The 12,566-nt window shown below is 39.1% G+C and overlaps 1 protein-coding gene and 1 long non-coding RNA gene across 3 annotated transcripts; both read right to left on the bottom strand.

Annotated features, from left to right (window-relative positions):
* Window positions 1-826: 826 nt before the first annotated feature.
* Window positions 827-2,891, bottom strand: LOC124873535. The gene is made up of 2 exons (XR_007039559.1): window positions 2,810-2,891; window positions 827-2,654 (listed from the first exon to the last, which is right to left on the bottom strand). It is a non-coding gene; the product is annotated as an uncharacterized LOC124873535 (long non-coding RNA).
* Window positions 2,892-5,858: 2,967 nt separating this feature from the next.
* Window positions 5,859-11,913, bottom strand: sgcb (sarcoglycan, beta (dystrophin-associated glycoprotein)). 2 transcript variants are annotated; one of them, XM_047375941.1, is made up of 6 exons: window positions 11,782-11,913; window positions 10,894-11,103; window positions 9,503-9,688; window positions 9,209-9,400; window positions 7,719-7,850; window positions 5,859-6,308 (listed from the first exon to the last, which is right to left on the bottom strand). In XM_047375941.1, exons 1-6 carry the CDS (start codon window positions 11,794-11,796, stop codon window positions 6,111-6,113), a joined length of 933 nt encoding a protein of 310 aa, XP_047231897.1. In that variant the 5' UTR covers window positions 11,797-11,913; the 3' UTR covers window positions 5,859-6,110. The 2 variants fall into 2 exon arrangements, with proteins under 2 accessions (XP_047231897.1, XP_047231896.1); XM_047375940.1 differs by lacking the exon at window positions 11,782-11,913 and adding an exon at window positions 11,236-11,301.
* Window positions 11,914-12,566: the final 653 nt, after the last annotated feature.

The raw sequence follows: 12,566 nt of genomic DNA, 5'->3' as shown, positions 1-12,566 counted from the left end.
TTAAGCCTAAAACTTAAAGGAGACAGTGATCTCTCAAAAGATAACAAACAAAAGGAGTATAGGTTAAAAAAACTAATAATTATTTTTATTATTTACTCTTTAAATGTATTTCTACCCTTAATAAATGCTAATTGGCATTATAGCAGTCAAACCCTTCTGATTGCTAAGCAGCCTTTTGCATGTTTCTATTGGTGTCAACATTTCCTTCTGATGATGAGCTCCAGGTCTTTGAGGTTGGAAGACCTCCTTGTCATCACCCTAAACTTTAGCTCCCTACATAAATTCTCTATCTAACTCAAGTCAGGAGTCTTCAAACACTGATATTACCTCTAGTCAGAAGAAATATGTTGGTAAAATTAAAAGATTACTTTAAACCTAAATCTGCCAGAGGTATGAATAAGTTTGGGCTTAACTGTTGCAACCTCAAAACTTAATTTGGTTTAAAAGTTACATTTATATGTGTTGGGATTTTTATTCATGTTTATGTCTAATAATAAAAGCTGAAAACTGCTGCATTCTGTAAGCTTGATGCAACTATAAAATGACACTAATTCGAGACAAAAGGTGGAACGTGTGAACCAATCATCAAAATCTCCTTTAGATTTATACGTAAAATGTGACTGCGTGTGTGTCAATTAATATTTTGTTACATTTATGTATTTTTTAAAATGAATAGTATTGTTATTTGTTATATTCAATATTTCCAACATACTTTTTTCTTTTACTTTTTCCTAGTAGGTTTTCTTTCCTTGAGATTTCTGGCTATTGTATTCATTTATTTTTTTGTGAGGAATGGATAGTGGGAGATAGTGGGTGAAAAAAAAACAACTTATATAAAGTATTTATTTTTACTTTTTGAATTTCCAATTGAAAGACTTTAGGGAAAAAAATCTCCTTTGACTTGTTTCTCATAAAGATGTTAAACTTCAATGTTATTTCTTAATGAGGGTTGTGTAAATTATTTAGTTGATAAACGGTATGTTCTATGGCATGAAAATAAATATAAAATGCCTGTTTAATCATTATTCATAGTCATTCATATGCCAATCATCAACTAATATTTCACAATCCTGTTGGCAACAGCCCTGAAAAGGGTCTATATTAACTCACATAGTGGTTTTACACTTAAGTTTTCATTCAGCTTGAACTGTACACTGATTGTTCATTGATAAGTCAGCCACTGAGTTTCAGATTTCTGCAGGAAAGCATGTTTGATTGTTTTAAAAGATATATATATATATTTTGCATTGTTATGGCCATCATCCTTCTTACCCAGGATTCTGCACTCAAGTGCTTCCTATAAAGTGTTGGACACATTTATTGGAACTTCTGATAAAGATGTATAAAAAAGTCTTAAAATTAATTCCTATTGCAATAGCAGAAAAAATTAAAAATTCAGTTTTTAATTAAGCAGGCGGCAAGTAGGAGAGCACTTAGTCTCCTATAGGATTTCACAAAATAGAAACATACAGAGAGAGGGATCTTTGACCATTCTTCTTTGCTCAGTCTGGGTCCTCTCTTGGTCGATTCTGTGACTCTTTGCTGTCGTTCTATGACAGTGAGCTTAAAGTCAGGGATTACTAATTGAATGTTCCTAGAAACCCTGATCATCTTTAAAACACAACATATATATTTAGAAAATGCTTTAGCTACTTTTACTTTTAACGGGTTGTTGTGTAAACCAATAACTGCCACTGGTGGTTTTGTTCTAAACAAGTATTTCTTATTAGGGAATTTTATTTCCACACTTAATATTAAAGGTTAGATTTTTCTGAAATGCAACTGCAATAAAAGATGAATTTCTTTCAAGGCCTTTTAGTCATCTTTGTCAGGGGTGCCAACAAATATGACACTGACACTGTATATTTAATTCTGTCTAAGGGTTATAGTTGGGTATTTCACTTTAAACACATATAATATATTTAATATATAAACACATAACTTGTAAATATTGATGCAATTGTTTTCAGAGTGACTGAATAAAAAGTGCATATTTAAAGGAATTCACCATAGGTTTAATTTATAAGATTAAATATGGTTATATGTTCAAACGTTGGTAACTTGATGCACAAAATAAAACAACATATAAAACAACATGTATTATATATCCAGCTACAGGAGCAACTAAGGCTAAACAACTTTTTTCAGGACTTTGGTCATTTAGGCAGCTTGATCGTGTTTAATTTGGATGGATATATGACTATATTACACTGACTCACCCTCTGGCAGCTGCTCTAGCTGATTCCTCTCAGCTGATAGCAGCTGCAGGGTGGGGGCCCAGACCAGGCATCTCGATCCAATCCCAGTTTCTGAGCGAAGCCTTAGATGTCGACCCTTAACGGTTCTCTCTATACAGAGAGACAAGTGTGGGATGCTGTTGTTTCCCAGCCATAGGTTCGTGAGGTTGGGATGTGGTTGATGAAAAGTTACAGAGCTGAGAAAGTTATGAGACAAGTCTAGCTCAGTGATCGAGTCCAGGATGAGCTGCGGGACTGAGGACAGGCCAGATGAAGAGCAGTTCAGCAGTGGAGCTCTCTGACAGGTGCAGGACTTAGGACATGGAGGTGAGGAAGAGGAGCACCACCGATCCAAGGAAGCCAGGAACAGCACAGCTGCCAAAAACGACCAGCGGTGTACTGCCATTTACAACCCGGCTTTAAAACACACAACACACTAGAAATTAGAAACATCAACTGTCTAAAGAAGCAACTCAATCAGGTTCATTATCAGCATTCAAACTGAAAAGATGAATACACTGACAGCTAAATTTTAAATTAGAACCATAATGAATTGAATTAAAGAAACTCACCTGTGTATAAGTTGTCACCAAGTTGACAAGAAACCTTGTGACTCCTTTCACAACCAAACTGTACTGTCCAGCATGTTCTGATCAAAGTCTGAAGTGAATGTTGCTGCTTCAAGCTTAAAAAGCTCCAGCCCACAGTTGTTACAGTGATTTATTCAATCATTTACACGTATAGTTAATGTCTTACTGTCATTGTTTTCCCGTCAGTTCATATAAGCAATGATGAAAGTTTATGACTAGGAGAACCATGCCCTGGTTACACATTCTGTCAGATGATGGGGCTGCGTAACAATCACAGGTATTCTTTTATGATTTTAAATGACCATGTAAGCACAAGACACAGGGAAGAAACAGGTTTCTTTATTAAAAAATAAGCCAATGGTTGATTTTTTAAAAACGTGATAGGCTGCTATGTCAGCAAACTGCTCCAAACATTTTCAGCATCAAAACTGTTATACAACAGGGCACACAATCAAAAGCAAAAGTCAAACTTTTTATAATATATTGCACAAACATCAAACCACACTATACAGCTTCCACTTTCAACACTCTTAGCTTGTCAAGAGATAAGCATTTACCTTGCAAAAGTATTCCCACCCACTGGACGTTCCACGTTGTCATGCTCCAACCACAAACAGTTGACATGAGAAAGAAGGTGCTCTGATCAGATAAGGTTCACCTTCCAGCAGGATAACAACTGTAAACATACAGGTCCTTCTCAAAATATTAGCATATTGTGATAAAGTTCATTATTTTCCATAATGTCATGATGAAAATGTAACATTCATATTAGATTCATTGCACCTAACTGAAATATTTCAGGTCTTTTATTGTCTTAATACGGATGATTTTGGCATACAGCTCATGAAAACCCAAAATTACTATCTCACAAAATTAGCATATCATTAAAAGGGTCTCTAAACGAGCTATGAACCTAATCATCTGAATCAACGAGTTAACTCTAAACACCTGCAAAAGATTCCTGAGGACCTTTAAAATTCCCAGCCTGGTTCATCACTCAAAACCCCAATCATGGGTAAGACTGCCGACCTGACTGCTGTCCAGAAGGCCACTATTGACACCCTCAAGCAAGAGGGTAAGACACAGAAAGACATTTCTGAACGAATAGGCTGTTCCCAGAGTGCTGTATCAAGGCACCTCAGTGGGAAGTCTGTGGGAAGGAAAAAGTGTGGCAGAAAACACTGCACAACGAGAAGAGGTGACCGGACCCTGAGGAAGATTGTGGAGAAGGGCCGATTCCAGACCTTGGGGGACCTGCGGAAGCAGTGGACTGAGTCTGGAGTAGAAACATCCAGAGCCACCGTGCACAGGCGTGTGCAGGAAATGGGCTACAGGTGCCGCATTCCCCAGGTCAAGCCACTTTTGAACCAGAAACAGCGGCAGAAGCGCCTGACCTGGGCTACAGAGAAGCAGCACTGGACTGTTGCTCAGTGGTCCAAAGTACTTTTTTCGAATGAATGCAAATTCTGCATGTCCTTCGGAAATCAAGGTGCCAGAGTCTGGAGGAAGACTGGGCAGAAGGAAATGCCAAAATGCTAGAAGTCCAGTGTCAAGTACCCACAGTCAGTGATGGTCTGGGGTGCCGTGTCAGCTGCTGGTGTTGGTCCACTGTGTTTAATCAAGGGCAGGGTCAATGCAGCTAGCTATCAGGAGATTTTGGAGCACTTCATGCTTCCATCTGCTGAAAAGCTTTATGGAGATGAAGATTTCATTTTTCAGCACGACCTGGCACCTGCTCACAGTGCCAAAACCACTGGTAAATGGTTTACTGACCATGGTATCACTGTGCTCAATTGGCCTGCCAACTCTCCTGACCTGAACCCCATAGAGAATCTGTGGGATATTGTGAAGAGAACGTTGAGAGACTCAAGACCCAACACCCTGGATGAGCTAAAGGCCGCTATCGAAGCATCCTGGGCCTCCATAAGACCTCAGCAGTGCCACAGGCTGATTGCCTCCATGCCACGCCGCATTGAAGCAGTCATTTCTGCAAAAGGATTCCCGACCAAGTATTGAGTGCATAGCTGTACATGATTATTTGAAGGTTGACGTTTTTTGTATTAAAAACACTTTTCTTTTTTTGGTCGGATGAAATATGCTAATTTTGTGAGATAGGAATTTTGGGTTTTCATGAGCTGTATGCCAAAATCATCCGTATTAAGACAATAAAAGACCTGAAATATTTCAGTTAGTGTGCAATGAATCTAAAATATATGAATGTTAAATTTTCATCATGACATTATGGAAAATAATGAACTTTATCACAATATGCTAATTTTTTGAGAAGGACTTGTACAGCCAAAGCTACAATGGAATGCTGTAGATCAAACCATATTTGTGTTAGAATAGCCAAGGCAAAGTCCAGACCTAAATCCAACATAGACTCTCTATCCATTCAGACTGAGCTTCAGCTGTTTTGCAAAGGATGGGCAAAACAATTTAGGCTCAAGATGTGCAAAGCTGTTAGAAACAAACCCCATAAAGAGTTGCAGCTGTAATTGTAGTGACAGGTAGTTCGACAAAGTTTGAGTACTAGAATTAGTAAGGTATTACAAAGTATCACCCAAAAACCTGATAAAGTACATTAAAGTTTGTGGTTGCAATATTACAAATATGAAACGTGCAACAGGTACGAAAACATGTGCAAGGCACTTAATCTGTAGCATAACTTAGTGTACACTCTTACTGTATTATAACTTGGCAATTGTTGCTTTAGAAAAGCTTTGCAATTTAGTTGAAATATAAATTGCAGTTCATCCCTTTAAATCAGTTGCTACATGCCTGATAAACAGTTCGACATGTGCAGATAGTGATGTTCTCCAGTTCAGATTTACAGAGGGGAACAAAACACTATCTTGTACCCTCGAGGTTCTGCATTTATATATATAATGTTTGTTATAATTATGATGCACTGTCTCAATGAAGTCAGTTAAAACTTTTATACAAACCTTTTTGTGCATCAACATGAGGTGACAATGACAGCACATAAATACTGCAGCTTCTGATTGCTACAAACAGGCAAGGTAAACCGTCACCTTTCAGCATAATTTATTGTTTATAATAGTTTTTTGAATTTTAGGAAGAGGTTGACAAATCTGCGAAATTTTTTACAGTAATATCTTTGGGGAGATGGCAATGAGTTGGAATAGAATGTGGATCTGGCATTCACAGACACAACTCACCATAACTGTTAAATAAACTCAACTTTCAACTGAACTCCAAAATGTGCAGGTTTGCAAGTGATTTCAGTGTTGACTGACTGCAGGCAGATGAAACGGCTGTACTAGTGAGCTTTCCCACACGGGTTGTCTGAGATCTGGCAGCCCATGTTTGGAAACTTCACCAGTACACGAAACAAGGTCCCGTCTTCGCACATGCAGAGCTTGTACCTCTCCAGGCCATCGTTGAACGTAAGATCTGTGGAGCTGGGAATGCGTGTAGCATTGAACATGACTGACCCATTAAGAACGATAGTGTTCTCCTGCAAATAGAAAAACATCATCAGGCATCTGTTCAAGTAGCTACCTTATTAGGTTTTATACAGTGACGGTAAGAAGTTTACATACACTCATTATGGCCGTGAATGTTAATTTCAGGCTTTGAAATTGTTGTGTTAATCCTTCTTAAATGCGTTTGTTATCCATAAACAATTTTTTGCATGATTCTACGTTTTTTAAGAATTTGTACAGTTGATTTAAATTAGCTAGGTTCTGGCAGGGACCCTGATTTGAAGAACACAAACTATTAGCACATTTCAGGTCAGAGATTTCTAAAAACCTGATATTAGCCCAGTGTATCCATTCCCAAACCAGTTTTGATGTTTGTTTGAGGTCACTCCCACTTTAACCCTCTGACCCAAACTGCACTCCTCAGATGTTAGAAATTGAATAAAATAATAGAGAATGGTGTAGTGCTCAATTCTGGCATGAACTGGAATCTGCTGGAACATCAGTGTCGCTGTCCACAGTGACGCACATTTTGCATTGACATGGTCTGACAGAGAGATAAACAAGAGCCTTGTTCAAAATCGACACGTTGAAGCCACCCACATAGGCAAACCAAGCACCTACCGGAGAAAAGCTTTAAAAGTTAAATGAGACAAATATCAAACTGTTTTGCAACATAATAAGAAGAGCAGTTAAGGATGAAAGATGTTTGACATCAAACCAACAGCAAGATGGTTGAACTTTGGACAGAATTAGGTGCATATAGATCCCAAAAACACACTACATCAAAATGGTTTTTGGATAGATAAAGCAGGCTAACATTGAGCTTTTGGAAAGCCCGGACCTCAACTATACTGACAAATTGCGGATTACACTTTAAAGGCCAGTCCATGTCAGGAAACCAACCAATTAAGTGATCTCTGGTGTTTCTGATAAGAAGAGGGATATGCTAGAAGCTTGATGGTAGTTTCTAATAAATGATTTTTAACAAAATATTAGTGGGGGTTTATGTCTGTATATGAGTTTGTTTGCATAATTCTGATTGTGTTAACTAACAACAAAATCAAGGTTGTGCATTAGATAGTTGTTTCTTTTGTTTTGGCACTAGTGGCCTTTAATGAATAGTATTGTATAGAATACTACACTGGGTGTAGAGAGAAGAGGAAGACATGCAGCAAATGGCCCGAGATCGGGAATCGAACCCAGGGCACCCAGACCGAGGTCTATGGCCTCTGCACATGGTGCAGCTGCTCTACCAAATGAGCCACCCAGAGCCCCAGATAGTTATTTCCTAAAATTCATTGAAGATGTGTGTCCTTCCACTCTGAAAAAAGAGAAGTTGGAACAAATCAGAAAGAGCCCAAATTGAGTGTGACACTTATGACCATGACGAGTGTATGTAAGCTTCTGACCACTGTACATATGTCAGTATGTTTCATACTCACGGCCCTGAGTTCGATGTCCCCACCCATTTTGAACTCTACAGTGCGGCCCATGATGTTCACGCCCTCATTACCGCGAATGATGGCCTTGCTGTCTCCCTTGATGTTCAGGTCAGATGCTGCGCTGCTGGTGATCTGAAAATAAAAAGAAATTATTGGATTAGGCGCTACATCTGACCTGGTTCTGTGTTTATCTGTGGCTCCTTGCTGGAGGGGGGCATCGTCCGGGCTTCTGCTGCCAACAACTTAATGCTCACCTTCTACAGATGATACACTTGGTCCTGTCTTTCAGTGTTTAACCCCGTCTCTCTCTTAGACATAGCTAATGGCTGAACTTCTGCTGTGACTAACTGTATGTCTTCTCTCTTATACTCTAGACTTGAAAACTGGCTCAGAGCTCATCTGCGTAGCTGTTTGTCTCTCCTAGATGAAGCCACTAAAGGAGCTACAACCATTAATGCTTTACTTTTCTTTCCTGTAGAAAGTACTCCTTGATCAGTGTTTCTCTGTTCTTTTTGTGTCTCTGGTCTGTTCTCTCAAACCCCCAGTCGATCGTGGCAGATGGCTGCTCGCACTGAGGCTGGTTCTGGTTCCGCTGGCGATTTCTTTGTATTAAAAGGGAGTTTTTCCTCTCCACTCTTGCTACATGCATGCTCAGTATGAGGGATTGCTGCAAAGTCAAGGCAAGTGAATGTCCTCTGTCGCTACATGCGGATCCAGGAGGAGTGAATGCTGCAAGTAAATGACTCAATGCAATCTGCTGGGTTTCCCTAGATAGATAAACGTTTTAACCAATTTGAATAATTAACTGAATCCGACTGCATTGTATGATAGTTCGGATTAATTGGAATGTACGTACCCGGGATGAAATCTGTTTGATTCGTTTAAATTGACTTTATAAAGTGCCTTGAGACGATATGTGCTCTGAATTGGTGCTATATACATACAACCGAATTTTAATTGAATTGACTGATACTTGGTTTACCAATGTTAAAGTGGAAATGCATGGGCTTTGCACAGAAAACAAAAAACAAAATGCATCAGGATGACATGTCAGAAAATTCCAAGAACCCTCTCCTTTTCACCTATTTACTTAACACGATGCATCTCTTATAGTACCACACTGATTGGGATTACAGCTGTGATATACTTCATATATCAACAATTGCATCACTATAAAAAGGTTTAAGACTCTGAGCTTTTCTTGCTAAAGAAATGAAGAGGATTTAGTCAGTATTTGCGGTAAGACAACATGTTTAAGCCATGTACCCTCTCTCTCTTTCACGTTTTTTAACTTAAATCTAAAACATCTCCTCTTTTTGCTGATGAGCCTCCAATAGTGACGACTCCATTTCTTTCTGAAAACATTGTTTTCCTTAACTTGTGTAGACTGCAATAAGAGCAGTACCTGCTGCACAGGTTGTAAAACCCACTTATATTTAATGAATCACATTTTACAGAACCACTGGAACAGAGCCTGGCATCCTACACACCCTTTCAGTAGATGCCTTCTTAACACTGAGGACTTTGACTCCTTTGGGCAGATGGAACTCATGGTTTTCAAAGTCTGTGCTGAAGAACGTTGTCTGTGTCCGAGGGTCTGTGAAGGATATGCCGACGTCGCTGACAACAGAGGTCTTGTCCTTTTCCACACTTAGCTTAGTGTTGCCTTGCTGGAACACAACCTGTTAACAACACAACGAATGAAAAGAGAAGAAGCTGTAACGTGGTTTCCAGACGGTGTCATTTCTTTGAGAAAACTCAAAGTGCGAAATCTTTTTTTTTACCGGATTGTTGTTACCCACGATGACCAGGTCCTGGTCTTTACGGCCCCCGATTGTGCTTTTGTGCAAAGGATGAACAATTCCCATGTCGGCTTTCTGCTTGAAGCGCAGCAGGCCTGTCTCATGGAACTCCATACTGTCACAGCCATTCGGGCCGATCCGGATCACTGTCCATATTACCAGTGTGATCTGAGTGACAGCAGAGTTGCATCAGACTTTAAATATACCATACATTACATAAGCCTATGAAAGGGAAATGGTGCAAGGTTTTTTATAAATAAATATCTGTAGAGGGTTGAATGGTCTTGTATTCCCCGTTACTCTGATGCCTCTTAATAAAAAACAAAGCATCATCCTAAGCTTTAAACATCTCATGGGGGAAACCGTTTAATCCATTCTCTGATGATGGAAATATCCACAAATATGCCAATACATGTCCATCCACCTAGAACGCTGGGCCAGGAAAGGTGAGCATTACTCAGAGATGCAGCCAAAAGATGGGCTGCAGAGATATACACCTCGGCTCAGAGAGTCTGTTGACAGGAGAACTATTAGCCCTGCATTCTGCTAACCTGTTCTTTATAGAAGAGTGGCAAGAAGAAAGCAATTGTTAAAAGAAAACCGTAGGAAGACCTGTGTGCAGTTTGCTACAAGCTATGAAGAGAACATAGTAGTGCTCTGGTAAAATGGGACCAAAGTTCTCCTTTAAGGTCTATATGGAAAATGCTATTTACTGAGGAAAACTAAGACTGCACATCATCCTAAACACAGCATCCCTCATGTTGAAACACGGTGGTGGCAGTATCATGCGGTGGGCATGCATTTCTTCAAAAGGGACAAGGAATCGAGTTTGATCTATTGTTAAAATAGATATACCTAAATCATGGGTAAACCTACAAAAAACATACGAGTTAAGAATCGAGGGTAGGTTCACCATCCGGCAGAACAACAACTCTTAACATACAGCCAGAGTAGCAATTGTTCAAAGATCAAACCATTTATATGTGTTAGAATGGTCCAGACAAAGTATTAACTTAAATTCGGTGGTGAGAATTTGAAAATTCCTTTATACAGACGCTCCTTGTCTAATCTGATTGAGCATAAGCTATTTCACAAAGAGGAATGGGCAAAACTTTCAGTACACAGCTGGTACATGCTCCAAGATGGTCTGAATGCAAATACATGCCACACTTTTAAGATTTTTTTGTGGTAAAAATCGTTTGAAATGCATGCGTCATTTCTCTTCCACTCCACCATTATGAACTACACCGAGTCTGTCTTTCACATGAAATCCCGCTGAAATACAGAGAGGTTTCTTTGGCTGCACTGCGAGAGAATGTATCCAAGGGGCTAAATTTCTGTGCAAGGCACTGCAATGAGGTTAGTAGACTTACAATGAGATTAATTAATGCGAGAAGGAAGAGGAGCACAATGATGCAAACAGCCATGTTTCCCTTGCGACCTCTCAGCCCTGTCTTATGAAGACGTTCTTCTTCTATGGGTACATAGCCTGCTTTGAAGTTGCTGTTGTGTTCCTTGTTGATGTTGCGCCTCTCTATGGCCTTCTCACGCATGGACTTCTTCACAGGGCCATTAGAGCTCTCCTGCAAGCAGAACGTCAAAATATGCACATTAAACTCCAAGAACTACCACAATAAATCATCAACTTACTCTACATATATAGCCACTGGGGATAACATTTGCTATTAAACTTACTTTTAATATTCATAACTTACAGACTGGATTTTTGCATTGTACTGATATAAACACAGGAGTGCTTTATTCATGCTTTCCACAATAGGATACTGAAATGGGTTTTCTTTATGGCGGAACATTTGTTTACATGCATATTTAGTATCAATAGTCATAAACCTAATCTGCGGTCTGCATCGGAATGGATCATGTGTTAAAAGCTGAGCGACAGCCTGTCTGTGGTCATAACTAAAAATAAACTACACTCCTAACAGCACCGAAAATGAAAAACGGTCCTTTCCCTTATAAACATGCGGGTTGCCTCCCGTTTTAATAGCAAAAATAACGGTGCTTTTAAACAGCAGGTCTGTCGGAAAAACAAAATGAATGTCTTCAAAACGTGACGCGGAGGCCAACATTAATCAGGCTGCATTGATATTTCCGTCAGCATGAGCAAAACACGTTTAAATAAACTACTTCAACCTAAACATTATATCGCTAAGAAGGATTCCGTGTTACTCTTTTAAAACAAAATAACGATAAAGCGCAACAACATGTGAGAATAAGAGCAGCTAGAGAACATAACGGACCTCCTCAGACGCCATGTTGACCCTCCCTCCTCCTCTGCTGACAGAGAGCGGACCAACCTTCACTGGGGAAGGTGACTGAAAACATGGGCCGACAGATAATTTCTCTAAAATATTTGAAAAAGATACCTTATGAAGTACCTTATTCGAGGCTATACGTAGTGCTTCATCAGAAGCTCGTCAGCGTGTTAGCGACGCGTTTGCGCTGAGGATAAAAGATGGTTTGCTCCATGTTTAAGCAGCCAATGGCAGAATGGTCCTAAAATAGGAACACTCGTCCATTCATATTTTCCAAAGGTATGTTATTGTCTATAGTATACGGTGGGTGTTTTTTATAGGACAGGACAATGCGGTTCACAAATTTCTTTTCTAAATATGACATTTATGATATGTTTTTACTCTTACACGAGGGAAAAATGTTACATTTCAGTTTAATAGCCGCATGCTTGGTAAAGGTCGACAGGCAGCCTTAAAATATATATTTATATTTATAATGATAATTATTTAGGTTGGTATAATTTTGCTTGTATGTATAATATTAAATGTGGAACATGTATGCACTATATATCAGCAGTTCAAATGTACACACAGAAAGTATCATAATAAGAACAGATAGAGAGATAGTTAGACGTTACTAAATGTATTAATCTGGCCTTTGCAATAAAAGGAATAAAAAACAAACATTAAAGTGGGCTTGCGTGATTATTTTACCTGTGTGTGAGTCTCTGTGTTGCCCTACATTAGGCTTGTTTAATGAGTTATCATCATTTTCAGTAGTAGTTATTAGT

The sequence above is a fragment of the Girardinichthys multiradiatus genome, chromosome 9 (assembly GCF_021462225.1).
Source record: "Girardinichthys multiradiatus isolate DD_20200921_A chromosome 9, DD_fGirMul_XY1, whole genome shotgun sequence".
Lineage (NCBI taxonomy): Eukaryota > Metazoa > Chordata > Actinopteri > Cyprinodontiformes > Goodeidae > Girardinichthys > Girardinichthys multiradiatus.
This window is presented reverse-complemented; position numbering and strand designations above follow the sequence as displayed.

Coding starts and splice junctions, on each gene's coding strand:
- sgcb (XM_047375940.1), bottom strand. CDS start 11,286: ATGAATAAAGCACTCCTGTGTTTATATCAGTACAATGCAAAAATCCAG. Junction 11,104..11,235: donor ACAATGCAAAAATCCAGTCT/GTAAGTTATGAA, acceptor TTCTGCTTGCAG/GAGAGCTCTAATGGCCCTGT. Junction 9,401..9,502: donor TCGTGGGTAACAACAATCCG/GTAAAAAAAAAG, acceptor TGTTGTTAACAG/GTTGTGTTCCAGCAAGGCAA.